Source organism: Perognathus longimembris, chromosome 16, assembly GCF_023159225.1.
Source record: "Perognathus longimembris pacificus isolate PPM17 chromosome 16, ASM2315922v1, whole genome shotgun sequence".
Lineage (NCBI taxonomy): Eukaryota > Metazoa > Chordata > Mammalia > Rodentia > Heteromyidae > Perognathus > Perognathus longimembris.
In genome coordinates, this window is record NC_063176.1 from 57,164,995 (window position 1) to 57,188,977 (window position 23,983).

The 23,983-nt window shown below is 49.6% G+C and overlaps 1 protein-coding gene across 3 annotated transcripts in view; it reads right to left on the reverse strand.

Annotated features, from left to right (window-relative positions):
- Positions 1-23,983, reverse strand: part of Htt (huntingtin) — a 110,949-nt gene that overhangs the window by 11,962 nt on the left and 75,004 nt on the right. For all 3 annotated transcript variants that reach the window (XM_048364904.1, XM_048364903.1, XM_048364902.1), the window contains 18 exons: positions 22,132-22,270; positions 21,545-21,724; positions 21,243-21,419; positions 20,893-20,969; positions 19,454-19,592; positions 18,447-18,569; positions 16,681-16,894; positions 16,161-16,306; positions 14,789-14,966; positions 13,743-13,838; positions 8,589-8,776; positions 6,660-6,786; positions 5,136-5,236; positions 3,522-3,676; positions 3,036-3,175; positions 1,709-1,791; positions 781-911; positions 548-677 (listed from right to left, as the gene is read on the reverse strand). In XM_048364904.1, the coding sequence (XP_048220861.1) occupies positions 548-677; positions 781-911; positions 1,709-1,791; positions 3,036-3,175; positions 3,522-3,676; positions 5,136-5,236; positions 6,660-6,786; positions 8,589-8,776; positions 13,743-13,838; positions 14,789-14,966; positions 16,161-16,306; positions 16,681-16,894; positions 18,447-18,569; positions 19,454-19,592; positions 20,893-20,969; positions 21,243-21,419; positions 21,545-21,724; positions 22,132-22,270 (2,524 nt within the window). The remainder of the gene's footprint in view (positions 1-547; positions 678-780; positions 912-1,708; positions 1,792-3,035; positions 3,176-3,521; positions 3,677-5,135; positions 5,237-6,659; positions 6,787-8,588; positions 8,777-13,742; positions 13,839-14,788; positions 14,967-16,160; positions 16,307-16,680; positions 16,895-18,446; positions 18,570-19,453; positions 19,593-20,892; positions 20,970-21,242; positions 21,420-21,544; positions 21,725-22,131; positions 22,271-23,983) is intronic.

Sequence of the window (23,983 nt, forward strand, 5' to 3'; positions counted from 1 at the left end):
ACATGGAGACGGGGCCTCCACACGCCCAGGAAGCTGGTCGTCATTTGTTCCAGAAATAAATGCCCTGGCACCTCCCGCTACTTTTTAAAGCTTTTCACATGACATTTCCAACCCCATGAGCAGTAGTAGAGGTATAAAGGACCCTCTGGCATCTCATCTGATCTGGGGCTCCTCAGAAGAGGGTCTGGAAGTCAGGGCTGCCAGTCACAGCCCTGGAGGAGAGAGGCGGTGGAGGAACTATGGCAGCGGCCGACATTCCACCCACCTGTGAGACCACCCTGCTCTAGATCTGAAACACGGAACTTTCTCCCTTCACCAATTTCAAAAACACCAGCTTACCATTCTGTTGCTGAGAGTCTGTTTGTGAAGAGTTCCTTCACAGATCCGAGACATTACACACCGTGTGCGTGTGGCACCTGCCTGTTGTGCTGTGCGTACTTATGGGTGTGGTACATGCATGTGTGTATGGTATACACTCATATGCACGTGTGTATGCGGCACACGTATGTGCTATGTGTGAGGGGCGTGGGGGGGGGGGCAAGCTTACCGATCGAACCACTTCACTGACGAGGATGACTGGGGTCCTTCTGGCAGAGCTGGACGGCAGGATCCACCGGCTATATAATTCAAGCAGAAACTGCGAACACGAGTGGATATCAACTCCAGCTCGGTGTTTCCTGTGGAAATGAGTATGCAATATGGCTGTTTGCCCTATCCACAGATGAGGGGTTCACCTCAAGACACACCCCAAATCAAATGATGAGTAAGGCCAATGTAAACCTGGAGTTGACGGGAGACACGGGAGGAGATGCCGGCGCGGGGATGTCGGCTTCCTCCTCCTCTTCCTCCTCCCACTCCTCCTCTCTCAAGGGCGTGATGTGGTTCCCCAGCCACACGGAGTGGATGGACACCTGTGCGGAGACAGGACGCTGGAGCCGGCACTTGGCAGGCGCATGTCAGCCCTCGCGGAGGGGGCACGCGTTCACACCGGAACAGGAGCACACGCAGCTGGAGAGGACAGACAGCATGGCCGCCAAGCCAGGGCAGGCCAAGCTCCCTGCAAGTCTGGGGCCTGCTGTACATCCCATCCCAACGTCACTTGTCTAGAAAAGCAGTGGCAATCACAGTCCTGCTCCCTGCAACGGGGCTGAGGAGAGGCTGTGCCTGCAGAAAGGAGCAGAGGGGAGGCAGCCAGCTAGCAGGGTGGCTCTGCTAGGAAGGCCAGGGTCCGGCCTGGCCGAGCAGGAAACCCTCGGAAGCACTCAAGTTTGAAACTCTATTCTGACCAGCCTCTTCTCAAGTGAGAGCCACAGAGAGATTTGCCCGAGGGGAAGACCCACCAGGGAGCAGAGTGGAAGGGGACGGTGCTGGAAGCTCAAGCAGGGTTTGGGGTGAGGCACCCCGCTGGGGTGCTGTTGGCTGCCCTCTGAGCAGTGGCCTGGACGCCGGGCAGAGCCAGCTTCACGGTGTGCTTCCACCCAAGCAGCTGCCACGCCTGGTCTTGCAGGTGCCTGCTGTCTCCCTACGCCATCCCGCTAAGTTCCATACACACCTGTGTGCTCACACGGGAAACATCCCAACGCTTCAGATAAAGAGAGCAATCCAAGTGAGAGTACAAGCTCCTTCTACCTAAGAAATGCACCTAGCTTTTCCCCTCGAGGCGGGGGCATGTGTGGACAGGCGTCGGGATGCGAGGCAGAGCACTGACCTGGCCCAGCTTGTAACTCATGTTGCCCAGCTCCCGCTCCGGGTTGATCTGCAGCAGCAGCTTGTCGTGGCTGATGAGGGCACCTGGGAAGCATCAACACGGGGCGCTGCTCTAACGCACACTGGCCAGCAGGGCGGCTCTCGGGGGGTGCGGGCCATGGGCCCACCTGATGCAGCCCTGCTCCTTCCTGCCCAGGCAGGCGCCCACCCGAGCTACCTGTTCTCCTGAATGGCAAGATGGCTGCGGCTGCGCAGGCCCGTGGGCCACAGGGTTCTCTTGGCTTGTGTGCTCAGTAAGTCTAGCTAACGCCTGCTGGGTCTCGTTACCCATCCTCTCACAAGGCATGTGTTCCTGTTGCCCTCCGGAAGCAATGTGCCTTCCCCCAAGCTCCCAGAGGACCGGGACCACGCTCTTCTGTCCTCTTCTCACCAGTCTTATGGACCCGTGGCTTCCTAAAGAACCAAACCGGGCCGGGAATATGGCCTAGTGGTAGAGTACTTGCCTTGCATACATGAAGCCCAGGGTTCAATTCCTCAGCACCACATATATAGAAAAAGCCAGAGTGGTGCTGTGGCTCAAGGGCCACACAGTGGTAGAGTGCTATCCTTGAGCAAAAAGAAGCCAGGGACAGTGCTCAAGCCTTGAGTTCAAGGCCCAGGACCGGAAAAAAAAAAAAGAAGAACCAAACCCATCACTATCCAAGTTCAGTGTTTGCCATAATTCAAGATCACAATAAATACTTGCAGGTGCATGACATATTGCACTTCCATATGGAAATTTTTCTAAAAAGTCTTCAAGCAACTTAAATTTATAGCACTAATGATTATTAAGAACTAGGGGAGGAGCGTGTCACAAACTAAAATGCTGTATGTTCAGCAGAAAAAGTATATTAAGCCCCTTCTTTTAAGTCAGAGTAACAAACTCCAGTGCCCCATGAGATAGGCCTAGGGGCAAGAGATGTCTTAGGCTACACAGCACATAGGGTGCGGGGCAGGAAGGGCTCCCTGGGGCTCATTAGGAACGCATGAGCTTGTGTTGTACATGGGGTTTCCATGAGAAGCTGGAGGTCTGGGTAGTTCAGACAAACTTTTTCAAGTGTGAGCAACTCAAGAAAACAACTACCATGGTTTTTAAATCCTGTATAAGCTGCCAGTCTTCCAGTCTCAGGAACTCCAGCTTGTCAAAACTGGACTGGCAAAGGACAATCCTTCTAGTTCATTTCCAGGTTTTATTTCCTCTAGCCTGAATTTTTCCCGGGGTGGAATGAGGCCCGTGAACAGGGGTGGTGTACTTGGCACATAGCCTGTGCCAGTGCGTGCACCCATACCTGTAGTAGCTGGGGACAGAGAGGGGACTGGATCCCAGGCCTGGTAAGGGTGATGGGTGGCAATATTTTCTCTCCGAGAAACCATGGCTTGAATCTCCTGCTCTACAATCCCCCTGATCATGCTCAACTTTCTCCCGAACCTAAAATTCAAAACAAGAGGTAAAGAGCATTTTGTTTGTGAAAGTGAAGAGCGCCGAGCCTTTCTCTATTCTTCGCTTTGCCTAAGGGAAGCTGGGACAACGGTAAATGAGCCCTCAGGTGGGTGACTGCTCCACCTCTGCCTGGTCTGTCCCTAACACCCAGAATCCCGTGCAATTTCAGGGCAAGTTGTCAATGTGGCCGGGGGGGGGTGGGTGGGGGGGGAGCGGTGTCACAGAATCACTTTTGGATCTGCAGCCTTGTAGCAGGGCCACAAGCACGGCGCCGTTTCCGCCCCAACTGGGGCGAGGGACCTCATGCTCCTCTGCAGTGGGGGGCACCGCAAACCTGGTGTCGAGAGCCTTCAGGGGTTTGTTCCGGGGCTGTTGCTCCAAGCAGCTCACGGCGGGGTTGCCCGCCACGGGCACGGTCATGGCACTGAGCACCAGGGAGGTGATGGCCTGCACGGCCAGCACATGGATCTGGGTCCTCTCCATGTCTTCCTGGAAGGACAGCGCACGTGCCCATGACGTGCCAGCCACATCCCACAGGCTGTGTGCGTGCGTGTGTGCCAAGGGGCTGGGGCCAACGCCCCGAGTGCCTCCGAGGGGCATGGCTGCCCACATTCAGAGCCTCTTGCCTGCCTCAGTTCTCCAGCATGGAGCTGCACCGCACACACCTATGTCTTAAGTGTAAATCTAATGGACAAGTGCCTATTTTCCAAAGCAAGGTCTCCTAACAGCCACAAGATTCCACACACAAATTACTAGGCAATCAACTATCCTTAACTTCTCTCTCTCGGTAGCTTTAGAGGTTCTGCGTGGGCTAACCCACTGGCATATCCAGACGGGCTGAGACAGTCTTGCTTTGGGACACGTGCCCTTGTGTGGCACTTGGATGGCTCATCTGTAAGAGGGCCCACACAGCACAACTCAATAATCCCACAGGTTTGCTTTCCTGAAACACAGATGTTTCTCATGTCATAGAATCTAATGTATACAGATACTCACAAAAGCCAAATAAACCTTCGCAAGACAATTAAAAATGGAACTAGGTGCATACATGCACACAGCCTGGGCTCAGTTAGGGCCTTTCTTCATTTTGCTTCAACCCTCCACTGAAAACTAAAGAGAACCCAAAACGCTGTCAGGAGAGGGCAGAGTCCCACGGACCCTTAACATGCTCTGCACCTACAGAGATAGACGCCAGCTACAAACCTGGTACTCAAAGCCCAGCCCTTGGGGAGGGTGGTCCTTCCTGGAGCACCAGTCAACACATGATCTGGAGGGTTGTTTGTTCTGAGACATGATCTCACCACAGGGCTCAGGCTGCCATAGCCCTCCTGAGGGCTGGGATTCGAGGTGGTCTATCCTACTCAGCCTGCTTCCCTGCTTACTTATTTATATTTGTATTCTTCTACTCAACCTCTTGGCCCATAGCTCCTTTGGATTTTTTGGTGGTTAACTGAAATGAGTCTCATGGGCTTTCCTGCCCAGGCTGGCTTTGCTTTGAACCAGGATCCTAGGATCTCAGCCTCCAGAGCAGCTGGGATCACGGCATGAGCCACTGGTGTCAGGGGCTGTAGGTTTAGCTACTTAGGAAGTTGACAAGAGGAGCATTGTTCCAGGCCAGCCCAGGCAGGAAAGTTCTTAAGCCCCCTCTCCAACTGAGCTGGGCACAGCTGCATATCCCTGCCATCCGAAGCCAGGTGGGAGGCTGAGATTGGGGGGTCTTGGTTCCAGGCCAGCCCAGGCAGAAACGTTCACCAGGCTTTAATCTCAAAGGAAGAAGATGGTGATCACATGCCCCTCTCAACACAAAGAAGGGCTAGAGGCACGGCTCTGTAGTAGAGCACCTGCCTCCGTTCAAACTTTGGTACTGTCCCCACAAAAGTACTTTGAGCCTTCCTTTCTTCCTCGAGCGTGGGTTCCCAGCCACCGCCCCCTCGTGGCATGGCCTCACCTCTGGTGGGCTCTCCTCCTGCTCCATCACCAGGGGCTGAGTCACCAGGACGCCGAGGAGAGTGGCCCACGTTTCTTCAAACTGAGTCCGACTAGTCCACCCTGGGAAGCAAGCATTCTGTCAGTCTACCTGCCTCCCAACCCTCAGGGTGTTCTGTGACCTGGACACGGCACTAACTGTGCTTCATAATTTCCTGGCAACTATAAGACACGGGGAATATACCAAAACGCATCGAAGTAAACCCACAACAACCCACGGAAGGGAGCCTCACTGCCCAAGAGCACACCGTCAGCAAGCGGGACAGGCCGAGTCCAGCCTGGGGGCCTCTCACGTTCTGCTGCGTGGCACAGTGACCCTGAAGGAACATCAAAGCAGGCCATGCTCCGGCCGTATCTGTCCATGAGATAAGGACAAACTTTTCCTCAGGTCTGAGCTTGAGACCACTGCTGTAAGGCTCCGTGAGCAGAACCAAAGGCCCCGGGAGTGAACTACATAGTACATGAGTTCTGTCTCAATAAAGCTGTGAAGGTTAACAGATGAGGCCACCAATTCTTTGGGTTAGAAAAGCCAGTCCATCTGAGGCGCCACTCGCCAGCTCTGTCGAGAAGCTGCACTCAGACGTTCCTTCACTGCCACCGCCCCGCGGGATGCGGACAGGGGCTGCTGCTGGGGTCTGCGCTTAGTGCTCCTGTGACGACCTGCGAAGAGCCGCACGAGTCACACTAAGGCCACTTATGCCAGAACTGGGAAAGAGGACAGGAACAATGCAAACGAGAACTTCCCTGACACACTGTATAGAACACTAACGAAAGGCTTCTGCTGCCAGAACCTTCTGGGATCAGAGTAAGCACAAAGGTCTGCAGAAGCCCAAGTTGCTAAGGGCAGGCTCCACTGAGGAGCCAGTGCCTACATCCCCGGGTCCCGGGGAGGGGGAGGGGGGCAGAGCTTCCCGGCACCACCAGACAGCAGCTCTGTCATAAAACAGGGACAAAAGCAGCCGCTTGGTCTCTTCAGAACGCACGAGAGTTCTGACAGGAGCACATCATGCTGCCGCTCGTAGTGTGCTTCTTAGTAACTCCACGATCCCTCTTCAGGCATGGCAGCACTGAGGTCTTGGGGGCTCGGATCAGCCCCACCCTGCGTAAGCAGGAGGATCAGGAGCCGGCCCAGGAGGCTTGGCTCCTTCCTTCACTACTGTTCTGGCTCCCTGGCAAAGCCAGCCTCCACCTTCCCCAGCTGCTTGTTCCACAAGTGAAAAAACAATGAGAACAGTCACTTCTACAACTTGGCCTGAGTGCATAATAGGAAGATGGGGTCTGGCTTCATGTGATCAGTCCAAAGTAGCATGCACATAAAACCCTGCAATTACACTTGCATCACACTTGGCTCTACCCGCTCACTGGGTTTCTGTCACCATCACATTCTGACCCCGTGGCTTCTGGGCTCCAGAGGCAGTGCTCCAGGTTCAGGTGTAAGTAGGTAGGTATAGGTATGTGCAGGGGTGTGGGGGATGAGGGGGGGTACCCAGGGTGTTGATGCGGTAGATGAACTCTTTGAAGATTTCCTTCTCTTGGAGGAACTCCACGGGGATCTCAGGAAACACGGTACCAAAATCCCCTCCTGGTTTGGGTGACCATCCAAGTTTCCACACCTGAGATGAGAGAACATTCTGACTGAGCTAGGGTAGCATGTGCCGACCGGAAAGCCATAGATGCCCCCCTTCTCTCGGCTGGCCCGCACCACTCACAACCTCCCCAGGGCCCTTCCCTCCCTCCCGCCCTGCCCTGCCCTGCCCTGCCCAGGCTGGATCCGTCCCATTCCTGGGGCGCTGCCTGCCGCCCACACTCCACTCAGACCAGCCATGTGCAGCAGTCAGGATCCTTATGGGACAAGCTGGGTGAGGTGGGCAGACATCAGACAGCACCCACATCCACAAATGTGAGATGTGTTAATGAGGTTCTGCTTCATGTATAAATGTGTATTGTCCATCTCTGCCCACTCTGGAAAGCCCAGGGCACTTTCCCTAGTGGCCTGGTCGAGCACTGTGCAGGCACAGAGAGAAGCCTGAGACAGACTCAATGCTGTTCCAGTAGTTCCAGTAGCAGGACCACCCAGCGACCTTAGCTATGTCGCTCGACGGAAGCCCTACAGAGCACATTCTGGATTCCTGAAGCCAGGGCCTGCTGATCTTAGGAAACTTTCCTCAGATTTCTCACACCACCACAACACGTGTGTGGGCGCTTTCAGCGCAGCGCCTGCCAGGGCGACTCCCAGACCAGCACATCCCAGAGAGTGAGCTCGGCCCCTGCAGGAGATGCACGTACAGCACAGGTCGGTGTGGGCAGATCCCTGTGGACCCCACGACCAGCGTGACTTCTGCACTGTCTTCCTGAGTGGTTTCCTCCCAGTCTTCCAAAGGACTCACATACTCTACCAGACAGGCCAGCCCTGCCCACAAACGGTGGCCATTTCCTGTGCTCCTGCTCTCTTGGGACAACTGTAGCTCTCTACTCCATACGCACTTTAAGCCTGCCTGGCTCTCCCTCAGCGTCTCTCAGGTCCACTGAAAACGGCTTTCTAGGATGTCACCCGCAGACTGCCACATCCACAGGTGCACAGAGGCTTGGGCCTGGCAGCAAGCAGAAACAATCATGCTCCTTTGTCCTGTGCTTAGGCCTTCTGCATGCTACCACGTGCCTGCACGAGGACTCTGACTGGAAAGGCCATGGGCCACTGTGGTGTTTCAGCAGGCCGTGAGAGAGCAAACGACGCAATTTCACTGGGCGAGGTTGGTCCAGATTCTAAGCTAAGCTCTTCCTTCCAAACTGATTCCTATGACCTAACACAAGAGTCCTGCTTGCTGATGCCTATTTTAAGTCACCAACTTCTAGAGAGGATCTGCAAAATGGTTGTGCTGAAATGCATGAGTATTTTTGAAGGTGACTACTTCTGAAGGAAAATACTTACCATTAATTGGGTTACTTATTTATATCACATCCCACATTGGTATATCGCTAGAGATGAAATCTTACTTGGCGATGTAACGCCTCACTCTGCATTTTCACTAACAACCACTGTACACAACACCCAAGGACACAGGTAGCTACCACAAGGCATGATGGGAGCATGGGAACAGTCATGGTTCTTTTTCAAGCCCAGCATGGTGGAGAGAGGCAGAGAGAAGGGATCAAACAGTCAAGGCCACCCTGAACCATGCGGTAAGCTCAGCTAAACAGAGGGACCTGTCTCCAGTGGCGCGGAGCCGCGTGCTTGGCAGCTCAGTGGTAGCGCACTTGCCTAGCAGATGAAAAGCCCTGGGTTCCATTCCTAGCAACACAAAAGAAAACAAACAAAAAACCCAGATTGTGCTGCTTCTTTGCTGGATTTCCCAACTCTGGGCTGCTTGGGCATCTTGTGTACCTTGGTCTTGGGCAAAGGCACAGTCAGACTCACCAGTGGGGGTACGCGGGTGTAGCTGTTGACAAGGGGGAGGCGGGCCAGGCTGATGACAATGTTCTTCAGCACTGCGGTGAGGAAGGCGGGCATGCTGCTGTTCCTCTCGTGGCCCAAGGCCAGCACCGACTGCAGAGACGCCACCATCTCCGCCACCATCTCACAGGCCATGGTGACATACCTGGGGTCTATAAGCAGCCATGTCAGAGCTTTGCCAAAACACATTCCAACCCTGTGAGGGAGGCGCGCGCCTATCGACAGCGCTCTACGCCCGTGGACGTTGGGCTGCTCACTGCGGGCGGCTCTGAGAGACCTCGTCATCCTCTCCATCGCACACAGACTACAGCAACGGTCTTGAGTCTGAGCCCAAGGTCCAATCCCCAGCTTCCTTACTCACCCTCAGCAGACGTCAGCCTATCAACATCCACAAGCCACTGTGTAGCACTTCAGCTTCCAAGCTCCTTCAGGACATCTCTCTGTCCCTAAGCTAGCACCAAAGAATCATGCTGCAATCCCTGACTTAAGGGACTCACGGGATGGGGCTCTGATGGAACTCCCAAAGCAGAATGCCAAGGAAAACTTGAGACCTTGGGGAAGACCCACCACTCCGACCCAGCAAGGTGTCAAAGACAGGGACTACCGTTCACTGTGTCTGACCTATAGTGTGCAACTAACTAATCATGTTGCCCTGGGAAATGTTTAATGCATGGGTATTATTACCCCTAGGCCCCAAGATTCAATAGTTTAAGCAACTTCTTAATCTAGAAAAGGAATTCTTTAAACTCAAAGTAGACCCAAGCCTATCACCATGCACCAAGATCAACTCAAGGATGGATCAAGGACCTCAATATCAGACCTGAAACCTTGAAACTACTGAAGGACAGAGTAGGAAAGACACTACAACTTATAGGCACAGGAAGGAACTTCCTGAATAGAGTCCCAGGGGCACAACAAATAGGGGAAAGACTCGACAAATGGGACTACTACAAATTAAAAAGTTTCTGCACAGCTAAGGACATAGCCACCAAAACAGAAAGACAGCCAACCATACGGGAAAGGATATTTACCAGCACAACAGACAAAAGCCTAATATCTGTCATCTACAGAGAACTCAAAAAACTAAGCCCCTCCAAGCCCAATAAACCAATTAAGAAATGGGCAAAGGAGCTAAAGAGAGACTTCACAAGAGAAGAAATAAAAATGGCAAAGAAACATATGAGGAAATGTTCAACATCCCTGGTAGTAAAGGAAATGCAAACAAAAACAACCCTGAGATACCACCTCACCCCAGTTAGAATGGCCTATACTCAGGCAACAACAAATGCTGGAGGGGGTGTGGGGAAAGAGGAACCCTCCTCCATTGTTGGTGGGAGTGCAAATTAGTACAACCACTTTGGAGAACAATATGGAGGTTTCTCAAAAAGCTCAATATAGACCTACCCTATGACCCGGCCATACCACTCCTAGGCATCTACCCTAAACAGCAAACCCCAAGATATCAAAAAGACATTTGTACTTCCATGTTTATCGCGGCACAATTCACAATAGCCAAAATATGGAAACAACCCAGATGCCCCTCCACAGATGAATGGATCCAAAAAATATGGTACCTATACACAATGGGATACTACAAAGCAATTAGGAATGCTGAAATATTGTTATTCGCAGGGTCAGAACTCAAACAAATAATGTTGAGCAAGACAAGCCTAGAACACAGAAAACAAAGGGGCATGATCTCCCTGATATATGACTGTTAAGAAAGGGAGATGAAGAGACAGTAGAGACCAAGTCTGTGAAACCAAAAACTCTTGTCAAATATTTCCCACAGGATTGGGGCAGCGACCCAACAGTATGTAACTAAAACCAATCAATTACTCAACACATAAAGGTCAAAAATTGACCTCTCAGTGGAATACAATAGCTCAAAATCTATGTATGTACGTTCATATAAGACTAATGTCGACATATTGTCTAATATCGACATTGCATTTAAAGCCCTAGGCGAATTTTCTTGGGCACGGCCATGTGGCTACTGTATATGTTCTTGATACATTGTATATTGTATATATGTCTACCTGACCTAGAGAAGAGACAGAAAAACAGGGCGTTAAGATATCACAAGAAATGTACACACTGCCCTACTATGTAACTGTACCCTTTTTGCACAACACCCTGTCCAAAAAATTTGTGTTCAATTAATAAATAAATTAAATTAATAAAAAAAAAGGAATTCTTTGAGGGGGGGGATAACTGGGAGAGAACGATGGAAGGGGTGACACTGTACAAAAGGAAATGTACTCTTTACCAGACTAATGTACCTGTAGCCCCTCCGTACATCAACTTTATCATCACAATAGAATTTTAAAAAATGTACTCAGCCAGGTGCTGGTGGCTCACGCCTATAATTCTAGCTACTTAGGAGCCTGAGATCTGAGGACTGCAATTCAAAGCCAGCCCAAACAAGAAAGTCAGTGTGACTCTTAACCACCAGAAAATGGGAAGTGTTGCTGTGGCTCAAGTGGTAGAGAGCACTAGCCTTGAGCAGAAGAGCTCAGGGACAGCGCCCAAGCCCAGAGTTCAAGCCCTACGACCAACAGAAAAAAAGAAAAAAAAAAAAGTATTCTACTAGACTTATGTAACTGAAACCTCTCTGTCCATCACCTTTATAATAACAATTAAAACATTTTTTTTTAAAGAAAGCAATTCTTGGCTGGGCATAGTGGCACATACTCATAATTCCAGATACTAGGTAAGCAGAGATGGGAGGAATATAGTTTGAGACCAACCTAGGCAAAAATATCAGCAAAACTCTCTCTCTCTCTCAAAAATGAGCTGAGTTTGATGGTTCAATCTTATAATCTTAGCTACTCAAGTGGTGTAGACAGGAGGAACACAGTCCATGGCCAAGCCTGGGCAAAACCAAACCCTATCTAAACAATAAACCACAGTGCATAGGCGCTGTTCAAGTGGTAAAGCATTTGGTTATTAGCAAGTACAACCCTGGTACCACTGAAAAAGAATTCTTACAGAACTTAGCACCAGGACTGAGAAATGAGATTGGTGTCAATAATATTTACCAACCAATTTTTTAAGAAGTAACAGGGAATGGAGGTGATTTTAAAAATACTAAACAAGAAAACAAAAACTAGCTTCTTCCTCTGGGATTAAATTAATAAGCCTAACAAGGGAGAGCATTAACCATAAGCACAATTACATCAATGGGTATCAACAGGCAGCCAGCTCTCAAGGTTAGTGCTTTATGCTGCCTAGTTTCCTTAATCCTTATCTTAGCCAAATTGCAGAAGCATGGAATAAACTGAGCTGCTACTCAGCTAAAAAACAGTGGACTTGGGAGGTGAGTGTTTTTGTTTTTTGCCAGTCCTGGGGCTTGGACTCAGGGCCTGAGCACTGTCCCTGGCTTCTTTTTGCTCAAGGCTAGTACTCTGCCACTTGAGCCACAGCGCCACTTCTGGCCATTTTCTGTACATGTGGTGCTGGGGAATTGAACCCAGGGCCTCATGTATACGAGGCAAGCACTCTTGCCACTAGGCCATATCCCCAGCCCGAGGTGAGTGTTTTCTTACTGTGTAGATATCAGTAAGAAATTATGAAATTACAAGGCTGCAGGAACTATAGCACATCAAAGCAAACTGAGGAGAGCTTGGCTGTATTCTGAAATGACACTGCTTCTGAGTCATCATCCAAGTGCAACACTTGCAAATTCTATCCATGAGATTAAGACAGGAAAATGGCGTTTAAGTCTCGGCATGTCACACCTATGATGAGCACAGTCGCCAGTGGTACAGCAGACAGACCGCCTCCGACAAAGCACATCTTAGTTTTGTGTTTTGGAGGCGGGGTGGGGGGACTGCCGTCACAGGTGGTAGTTTCGTACCTGGTATCAAGGCTCGGAAGGCCCCAGGGACCTCAAGGCTGGGAGCACAGGGAGTCCCATGACCAGAAAGTTACAAATCCTGCCACAGTGAGGTGGCCGCCTGACCCAGGAGGGCCAAGCAGGGGCGGCCACAGCACGTGTCTGAGCCAACCACTTTAAATGATGGGGATCTGAATGGCTTTCTGTATAAGAAAAAATTTTTTCTTTAAAAAATCCACCAAAAGTTAGGCATGGTGATGCATGGCTGTAATTTCAGCATTCAAGAAGCTCAGGCAAGCCAGCTGACTACTTACACAGCAGGACCCTGTGTGGGGAGGAAAAAAATCCACCAAGAGAGATGGCTGGAATAGTCACTCAGATAACAGTAAGCCACAAAGGTATTTCCACTAATTTCAGGTTCCCTAGTGTTTCTACCAGCAGTCAATACACATTTGTTGATCATTTACAATAAGCGAATAAGCTTTAATTCTGGGGGCACAAAGGAGATGGATAACCCTTGGCTTCAAAAGTTCAGATTTGGGGCTGGGAATGTGACCTAGTGGAAGAGAGCTTGCCTAGCATGCATGAAACCCTGGGTTCAATTCCTTAGTACCACATACACAGGAAAAGCCAGAAGTGGCGCTGTGGCTCGAGAGGCAGAGTGCTAGCCTTGAGCAAAAAGAAGCGAGGGACAGTGCTCAGGCCCTGAGTTTAGGCCCAGGATTGGCAAAAAAAAAAAAAAAAGTTCAGGGCTGGGGATATAGCCTAGTGGCAAGAGTGCCTGCCTTGGATACACGAGGCCCTAGGTTCGATTCCCCAGCACCACATATACAGAAAACGGCCAGAAGCGGCGCTTTGGCTCAAGTGGCAGAGTGCTAGCCTTGAGCGGGAAGAAGCCAGGGACAGTGCTCAGGCCCTGAGTCCAAGGCCCACGACTGGCCAAAAAAAAAAAAAAAAGTTCAGAGTGACTGTGTGCAAAGTGCCAAGATGGGGGCTTCCAAGAGCACGGTTGGGAAACCAACACAGAGGGAAGAGTGGCTCAGGGAGGGGATCCACAGATGTATCAGCTGGGCTGGTGGGGGATCTGGGGAGCCGGGGAAGAAGGCAGAGGTGAGGCTGGGGAAGGACCTGTGTGCAGCCATGGCCGATACCCACCGCCTTATGATGACACACAGCTGAGAGAAACAAGTTCCCAAGTGTTCACAGTTCTTGTTTTCTCTTCTAGGAGTGAACTGCAAGCCCCCAAAGGATGACACATTTCTGTGTGTGGCTAGACTTACTTTGTGTGGCTGAGTCCACTTCCTCCTCTCTGACAGTAGCTGGAGTGTTCAATCTGCTTTCTGGACTGAGAAGCTGGTCTCCAGGTTGCACGACAACTAAAATCACAACAAACACTTTTGTCACTCTTTCTTCTTAGACCTTTCTATCGTGTAATCTCAAAAAAAAAAAAATCCATGGAACAGTTCGTGTCAAATGAAATTTAGAGTTTCTAGAACCAATTTTAAACAGAAAACACTAGACAATACCAGATTAGGCACTGATTCTTGGTTGATCATGAAAGTACAGAGATTTAGGCTTCTACACTCAGATTTCTAAGTCTAATGTTTGCCATTTCTACCCTCAATGTTTTAGCTAACTGTTCACAATTCATTACTGCTAAAAGCATCACTGTGGCCCCCAAGAAGCCTAGCTTTTAAAAATTAATCCCTGGATCTTCGTTTTCAAGTTGACTACAAATGCACAGATGAAAACAATTTAAACAATGAAACATCAAAACACCACTCTATAATGTTTAATTTGAAATACAAAACTTCAAAACATCCACTAACATGTAAACTATAATGTCCAATTTTTAAAATTTTTTGGCTAATGACCCTAGTTGAGGACACTATTCCTTGAAAAGAATGAGTCGCTTTTATTTTACAACATATTAGTATTACAATGCAGTATAGAAACACACATTTCGTCTCTAACAAAAACCAAGTCCTCTTTTGAATGTAATCTTATTAATCTTACAATCATTCAGAACGAAAAACATGAAAAAGCCAACTAGAACTAGAAATCAAAAGGACATGAGACTTAGAAGTATTTATTTAAAGCTGGAACTCAAAATATAAACAAAATGACTTGAAAAGCAAGTTTCAAGCTAATTCTAGCAAAGATGCCACGACTCCCAAGGTGCAGCTACAGGACTTTCTTTGTAAAGGCAGGTCACACTGAATCACTTCCCCACCCCAAGTTATAACTACTTCCTGGCAAGCAAGCCAGCCACCCTGACGACTACCCAGCTGGGCAGAGCAGGGACCACCACCCACTTGTGACTTACTGGCTTCAAGGAGGAACCGCACACAGTGGATGAGGGAGCAGACGTGGGTCACGCACTCTACAGAGGAGAGCACGCTGCAGAGGCCGGGAACCTGCAGGGCCAGGCAGCAGCAGTCCAGCCCCGCTTGGAGGTCCAGACTCAGCGGGATCTGCTCGTGGATCAGATGCCATGACAGGGCCTAAAGAGACGCACTGTATCAGAGAATGTCCACCCAGCACTCTGGCTCCAACCCTCCAAGGAAGCAGTTCCACGCACAGCTGAGGGGGCCAGATGCCCCTGCCCTTCCCGGGGGAGCTCTCACCCGCTGTCCCAGGCCGCCACCCCAGCTCACTCACACCCAGACCTGACCCACTCCCCAAAGCGCGCTCATGAGGCTCTCCTGGCTGCCCGTTCCCACAGCTCTGTGGGTACTTCTAGAACCTCTGTCCAGAGGCTCGTTTCTGGGCTCCACAACCAAGGCTTGCTTTGGGCAGAGCTACGAGGCTCATGGTGGGGGTGTGGATTCTGGAGACAGCAGGACTGAAGCTCAAATGCTGCACTGGCTACTTCCTAGCTGGGTGAACCTCTATGCCTTGCTTTTCTCATCTGTGAAATGGGAAAAGGGCTGGTGTGTGAACTGAATGTGACAATACAGGTAAATTTCTTCATCCTGCACATGGAGGATAAGGTGTGAGCTACAGTAGCCTTTGCTCAGTACTGTGGGCATTGTTTGCTTTCCATTTGTCCCCAGAAGGGGAACTGAAGGACGGGCTCACAGAGCACCTGACTGCGCCTGGCTCAGAGCAGTGTTTCTTCATTGCTCCGTGGGCAATGTATGTGTGCCCTTGAGCTGCTCGTTCCCTTGGTGCAAGGGGGCAGCTCCTTGCTCACACATGCAGTGCAGCAGTGGCACTGGAGGCCGTCAGCCAGCCTCTTCAGCAATGTACAGAAAGGCCATGACACACAGGATAGGCCCATCTCTGGAGAAAAGTGTTCATGCTCCCTAGCGGAAATTACTGCCTAGATTAGGGTGCACACCGGGTCCATCATGCAGTCTATGTGGGAGCGGTGGGGGGCAAGCAGATGAGAACTTGACAACAGTACTCATTTCTCCCCTGGTGAGGAGGAAGGGCCAATTGGACTGTTCAGAGCACTTGTTTTGTTTTGTCTTTTGAGATACATCTCGCTGTGTAGCCCGGGGGGGGGGGGGGGGCCATGAACAACCCCCAGTCCTCCTGAGAGGACTCCACACACAGAGGTGTATGCACTATGCACTACCACACTCAGCAGGCTCTGTTTTCAAACAGAACTATTTCTCTCCTCTTCACTCTTGCGCTAGTCACGTGTCACCTCCTCAAAGGCACACCAAGTCCCCCGAGCTTTGCTTACTTACCTCGAGGGTCATCACCACGAACCTCACTGTGTCCCTCTCCTTCTCAGGAGGAAGGTGCAAATGAGCAGGCACTTTGGAGATCACCACCAGGTACTGCGCCAGGGCCCGAGCCAGTGTGGTCATGGACTGGTATAATGTGGCATCCCCTGAAACACGAGACCTGCATGAGTGGCGGGGATGTGAACAGAGGCCTCTTCCCCTGCCATTCTGTGCAGACACGCATGGCCTCCAATGCCTGGCCTCAGAATGTGTCTGCATATGCTCATCTGCCTACATGCAGCTGGGACTTGCTTCTCCAAAGTCTAAACCAGTCTTCCTAGAGGACGCAAGATCCTGACAATGTCTAGGTTGGCCAAGTAGCAAATACGCAGAAAGAAATTTAGAGCTCAGGCCAGGTGCCAAGTCTGGCAACCTTTCCATGGTTTATATCAACAGCACGGACAAGGTATTCTTGCCTGGGGCAACACAATGTGCTAGCCTTCAGTGCTTTGTAAAGAAGAGAAACTTTTACATCAATTACCAAAGAGATCATTCAGCTTGCTCCAGTAGGCTGTGGGCTCTGTGGGCAGGAAAGGCTCGAAGACCTGATGGACAGCAGGCAGCTGCTGAACAACGCCAGTCATACGGTCCAGAGTCACCCCACGAGCCGCTTCAAACAGGGGACTCTTCTGGCCACAAGTCATTTCACTCATGCCAAGGCTTAAGCATGGAGCCAAGAGGCTTAGGTTGAACTCCTAAGATCAGAGCATTAAAGGTCAGACAAATGAGAAGAATATTAAGCTTTCTATCAGATAAGACAAACACAATCGGGACTAATGCTAATAATCAATGTACTGTAAGAAAGGCTTTCAAGAACATTCTAGAGACCCATGTAACGACCTGAACCATCTTGGGACTCTGGCAGTGAGGCCATCAGCAGATGAGGGCCCCGGGCCTTGCACCTCTAGGACCATGAGCCAAAACCAGCAAGACCTCTTTACAGCAGAGCTGGCAACCAAAGCGGACCAAGACACGCAGCAAGAGTCTTTTGTTTGAGCACAAACAGACAAAATAAGGAAGCAGGTAAAACCTAATTGAATCCCTATTAACAAAATATACTATTTGATGTCTGCTAAAAATGTATAAACAATTCTGCCTAATATTTACTCCGTAGAATACATCTCTGGTCTCTTTATGGTACTTTAACTTTTAACTAATTTTTTTTTTGCCATATGATCTCAGATTTATTTGAAACTAAGATCCTAAGACGGCAACTTTTTCCTTTTTACAAGGAGATCGTTGAGGCTGACATGCCACATATGAAGTGAGCAAGACCTCTATCTTCCTAGAATTAGAGCTAGACACGCAGAAGCAGCTCGAATGGGTGGAATGGCACACAAATGCCAACACATGGCCCGGAAAGAGCATGTCACAGGACAGTCTACTTGTTCTGTCAACTTTTTAAAAAAATTACTTAAGGATTTGGGAAGCCAGTTTCCCAGGTGACACATCAATTTTAGCTTAACATTCAGAAAACAGTATTTTATCACTAATACCACAAGTCAATGATCCTGTGGTCACAGCTAAAACCTGTGAAGCTATGAAAAGCTCACTTGCAAATTTGGAGAATCCAATACATTAGTCACTAGGCAAGTTTTTCAGTGAGTCAGATTCTGCTGCATGTTCTCAAGAGGAAATGAATGCTAACAAACTCTTATGGACAAACCGGAAATCTTTCTTCACTAACACGTGGCCTCATCCTCTGGATCACGTGCTCTGTCTGTGGCCTCCTTCCCTGGCATTGGTCCTCTCGGGACTGTGGCCTTCAAGCATCTGCCAGCTCCCAGTCCCCATCGATCTGAGAGTGGCTAAAGAGTGGCTGACAGGGCCTGCTGGACCAGCTCTGCAGTATACTCTGACACCAGGAACCTCACTACATCTAGAAGGCATGAGGGCCCATGTACATGAGGGGGCTAATTAAAGATCAATTCCAGAACCAAGTTACTTAAAGCATGCACCATGATGCCAATGCAATGCATTTCCTCGTTGCTATGAAACACACAATGAAGAACTGACTGCTGTCTGTGGATACCCGCATTTTCTTGACACAAATGCAAGGCAAGGTTAAAACAACTTGCTTCTGGGGATTCTGTTGCCCTGTTCCCTGCTGGAATAATGCCCCATGCTGTGTGTTATCCCTGCAAGGACTCAAGTCCCCCATGTAAGCCACTACCACATCAGTCATGTGAAGGGCAGACATGCTAAGGGGCCCGTGGGGGGTCCCCGTGCCCCCCCCCGCGCCCGTACCGAGCTCATCATGAACACGCTCATGTCTTCAGCAGGGATGCGATTCACCAGCTCTGCACCTTCCAGCAGTGCAGAATCTGACTTGGTCCAACACTGTGATCTAACCAGACGAAGGTACCAGTCCTGGGAAGAAGAAACAGCCATCGGGCCAGCACTGGAGGAGCTTCCACACTTGTCACACGGGAGCCTGGACGGCTGGGAGGGCTGTGGGCACGCACTCCCCGGGCTTATGGCTACCTCACCAGACTTCAAGTATTTCTGTCCTTTGTTTTCCCTCTTCTTCCCCCACCACCTGGGCAAGTTCCTCCAAACTCGGGGGAAGTGGAAAGGGTGAGCCAATTCCACCTCTGTACCCTCACAAGACACTGCAGTGACCACTGTCTATGAGCTCTCTGCCTCCTCCATCTTCCCCAGCAGCCAGGACCACAGAGGCTCCACAGAGCCTAGGAGGACAGGGGAGAACCTGTGCTTTTCTTCACTTGGGCTGCTGGTTTCTGAACTCTCAGATCATCTTTCCTGAGACCCCCATGGGGTCCGTAATCCTGAGGCGTGAGTAGTGAAGTGATGGTAATGACACCATACCAAGCTGGTGGCAGTGGGCAGCATTTGCAAGAGGTAGCAGGTACAGGGAAAAGGAGGCAGGCTAAGTCTGCCAGCAGTCTGTTCCAGTTGACTGAAACAGCCAACTTCTGACTTGCCCAGTAATCCCCTCTCCCCTCCTGCCACAAGAGTACCATGTCAGCCCTGTGGCCATTCTCCCCCCCACCCCCCCACCCCCGTCCTGTCACAGAGTACCACAGCAGCACTGTCTTTTGCATTAGGACACCATGGTTCTCCTGCACCCAATCCATTCACCAACCAGAGCTGCTAGTGAGCTGAGCTGGGTAGAATGTCAGAAGGGCCCGGGCGCAGACTGCCCTCCACCTCCCAGCCCCTGCACATTCTGGAGAGAGCTATCAGTACCTCCACGTGTGCCCTGGCATCACACAGACATACTGGACACTAACTTTGTCTGGAATCACTGTTTCCAGTGGCATGTACCCATCCCCGTCCAGCGGGTGGGAAGTGACCGGAGGTAGGGGGCTGAGGGAATCTTGCACGGTGGAGACTCGGAACCTGTCCAGCAGGGAATAGAGCCTTTGATGTCTGAAACACAAATACAAATGAAACTGCAGTCTACTCTGTCCTTTAGTCTTAGTCTCAACACTGCAAACCAGAAAAAGAAATACAAATGGCTCCTTAAGATGCAGCTTGTTGAAAACTTTCCCTTTGATATTCCAAATGCAAATCCAGGCCTAACTTACGTTTAACTGCCATCATATAGATCTTATTAATATTTTCCAGAGATTTCATTTATATAAAATATTTCAACAAGCACTATAATGGCATAAAAACTAATATTTTTATTATATGCAAAACAGATCATTGCTTCTATCCCGTTTAATCTCCCACAAACAAGTTACGGTCAGGTGCTGGTGGCTCACGCCTGTAATCCTGAGCTACTCAGGAGGTTGAGGTCTGAGGATTGCAGTTTGAAGCCAGCCCACGCAAAAAACGTCCCCACTAGACTCTATTCTGCAATTAACCCACTCAAAAACCAAAAGTGGCGCTGTAGCTCAACATGGTAGAACAAAAAGAGCTCGGGGCAGTGCCCAGGCCAAGTTCAAAGCCCAACAACCATCGAACAAAAAATTTTTAAACCACGAGAAAGTGGTATAAAAGATCCATCTCATCTGGCCCGAGGTATGCATACTCTTTTTCTAATTTCCTCATCTAGACCAAAGACTGCAGCTAGAGGCAAAACAGAGTAACATTATCTCCTACCAGAATGGTAATAAAACAAGCTACACCATCATTTGGCTCTGCAAACTGAAAAATCACCCCAGACTGTGTCTTGGCCCGTTTAAGGGTACCATCAGCAAGGCTTCCTTAAGCCTGAAGTCATGGCAGAATGACTGTCATCCACATGCCTCTCCACATGAGATACAAGGTTGTAACCACAGAACTATGCTTACATTACAGATGCAATTATTTCTGAGATAGGCTTCTAAAAGACTTTCAGACAGAAGTTGGAGACCGAAAGCTATAAGGAGACAGAATTTGACAAGATATAGATGTAATTTGTACATGCCAAGAGCCAGATAATGCTCTCAGATTCACGATCTCTTACCTAGTGATTTGGCTGTATTTTGATCAGGTTAAGATAAAGCTGGTAATTCATATTCCTATTCATCACAGGGCAATAAATAAAAGTAACAGAAATATACTATTCCTCGAACAGCCAACAGATTCCAGGCATTCTCTGCCTATGCAACAGATGTGCAACTGTCCATTTTTCTTCAGTTCTAGTATTACAATTGCTTAAGGCTGTGTGTTTGCTCCTGCACAAGTCCAAGTCCTTCCAATCTGGCTACGTGAACACAGCACCCCAAAGACACAGCCTCACCTTTGCGCGAGCCCACTGCTCTGGAGGTGCTCCTGGATTCTGTTCAGCTCTTCCACAGGCAACTGGGCCATGCTGCTCTACAAAGACCAGAAGACATCTGTAAGGAGCCACGAGCGGCCACCCTCAGGAGAAAACAACAAGCTGGTAAGGGGTATCTGTCCACAGCACAGCAAGGGAACAGGAAAAGCAGCTGGTCAGACAAGATATGGAATGACGAGTTTGTCCCTGACGTATATCGTTCTATTGGTGGCTCTATCAAGGCCAAGCTAATGGAAAAGAAAATCCAGCTAGCCAAATGTTTTGCTTGCTGTACTGTTTTGACATAAATCACTATCAATTTTTTTAAGTACCTGCAAATTTGCAGCCAGAAGCATTTCTACCCGGCGGCAGGCCAGGGTGTCGACCATGCGAGCCAGCGCCCGGAAGGGGGTGCCCAGCAGCCTGTCCACATACAGCGTGAGCACGGCGCCCGACTGGCTCAGGTGGATGCCTTCCAAGCACTGGAGCGTCTTCTTCAGAGCGGTTGGCTGATGTGCAAGAAAAGGAAGAAATGGGAGCTGATTACTGTGCCAACAGAAACAAGCGCTGTAAACATGCCATTACTCCATTTTTAAGACAGAGAGAGCTGACAGGCAATAGCTGGCCGACTTACAGCTGAGAGATTCTCACAACGCGACTGGATTGCCTGGATGAAAAGGCCGCTAGCGGCAGAATTCCGATGAATGGCACTAATGAAGTCCTGCACGGGAGGCTCATGGGATAAGCTGATCAAATCTTGAATGTGATTCACAATGAGCCACGTTAAGTGCTCTGAGTCATGGAGATTCTGACACTGGGAAAATACAATCAAAGGCTCACTGTCAAGCAGGCAAGACAAAAGGCAGATAGTAGTAATTCCACAAGGAGGCCACAGGAGGTTGGCAGGAAAAGACATCTCAAATGTCAACCTTGCCTCACTGAAAACACAGTGAAGGTTTGAACACAACTAACTGAAGAGACAGGACATCCAATCCGCAGAGCCTGCTGCCTGCAACACATGCTACAACATGTGCAACACAGGCCACGAAGTCAGAACCCGCGGGTGATGCCAAGCTCCCCAAACAGTAGGAAACACTGCAAGGGCCTGCAAAAGGACCACAGACCCCATGCTGCGGAGAGGCCTGGGGCCAGAGAGGCCCCACTTCACCAGCCATGGCCCTCGGCCTTCCCCCAACCCACTCACAGCATGTCCAGACTTACAACATAATCACAGAAGAGAATGAGCGCTCCCCTTCGCACGATTTCTCTATTGCACATGCCAAGCTGGGCTGCCGAGTCAGAATCCTCCTCCTCAGACATCTGGGGGCTAAGCGACTTTGTGCAGGACAGACTGTGTCTCCTATCAGGAGTGACAGATAACCTCAGAATGTCTATGGCAACAGCAGGCATGTGCACAATACAGAGCACAGGTATGCTTGATTCTTGTTCTTACACAGATAAGGTATCCTCAAACTGCTACGTCCCTATGATGTGCATGCAATATTTAATATTTCTGCTCAGTCACTTGGGGCTATGATATAAAGCACATGGGGAAAAGTAAGGACACAGGGAGTGTAGCAGGCAGAACATTGAAGTGCTTGATGGAAGGAGAAAATCCACCACAAAACTGCACATCCAAACTTCACTTCTGCTTCAGAATTCACATTGGCCATGTTTGATAGTGAATTCCCTGTCTGCCTTACTCACTGTCAACTATCAGAAAACCACTTTCAGAATGACAGAAGTGGTGACATTGACCAAGAAGCACGTTACTCATTACCTGACTTATGTAACTGTAACCCTTTGGTATAGCCACATAATAATAATAAATGAAAACAACTTTTATACTTTACTATCAATTTAAATAAACATTACACTGTGAATGTCTCTCCAGTACATACCCTATTGCAGGATCATGTTTAAAATATTTCTTGAGGCCTGTAAACTTAGCAAGGAGTATAAGATCTAAGGATTGCAGCTCGAAGCTAGCTCAGGCAGGAAAGTCTGTGACACTTGTATCTCCAATTAAGCACCAAAAAAAGCTGGAGGCAGAGCTGTGGTTCAAGTAATAGAGCACTAGCTTTGAGTATAAAAGCTTAGGGACAGTACCCAAAGCACTGAGTTCAAGCCCCAGGATCAGCCTAAAAATGTTCTTGAAGTCAGAGTAAGGGCACCTGCTGGCCTGAGTGACAGTATTTGCCTGGCCTGAGAACAGACAGACTTCTGATAGGCAAGGGATGGGCGTAAACCACCAATTCCACTCTTTCAAAAAGTTAACAAAACTGTTTTGGTTTTGAACATGTAGTCAGGGCAATAAAGCATAATCCCTTAACAGAAGAAAAAAAAATCCTTAGAATTGGGGTTGTGAGAATTTTGGATAAAAGGGTGGAGGCCTGCCAGGTAGGTGGTGGCTTCACACCTGTAATCCTAGCTTCTCAGGAGGCTGAGATCTGAGGATCAAAGCCAGGCAGGGCAGGAAAGTCTGTGAGACTCCAATTAACCACCAGAAAACCTCAAGTGGTGCTGTGGCTCAAGTGGTAGAGAGCTAGCCTTGAGCTTTTAAAAGTTCAGGGACAGTGCCCTGATACTGAGTTAAAGCTCAAGGGCAAGAAAGAAAGGAGGGCGGGTGGACGGGCAGGCAAGCAAGCACGCAGCACTGGTATTAGGAATAAGCTGCCTAGGTGGCATCAAGGCACTGGTCACTTAGAGCATGCTCTGTGAACCAGAGGCATCAGCACCACTTAGGAGCTTAGCAGAAATAAAGGCTCCCAGGCCCCAGCAAGCAAGGGCTCCAAGTCCTATCTAAACCAGCTTTATGGCTCACTTACCTGCACCTATTAGAAGCACAGAGCTGACCTGACTACTAGCTCCGACAGCGGAGTTCCTGTGACAGACCTAAGGCATTCTCTAGGCACTCTGAGTATTGTTTGGATCTACCTCCTCTAGCTGAGTGATCACATGTGGCCAGCATTGCTTTTTCCTTTGCAGACTGCACAGAGCACAACGAAGATAGACAATCATATCCCTAACTTGATGTCTAGCTGGACAGAAGGCCTGACAGAAGCCCCATTTC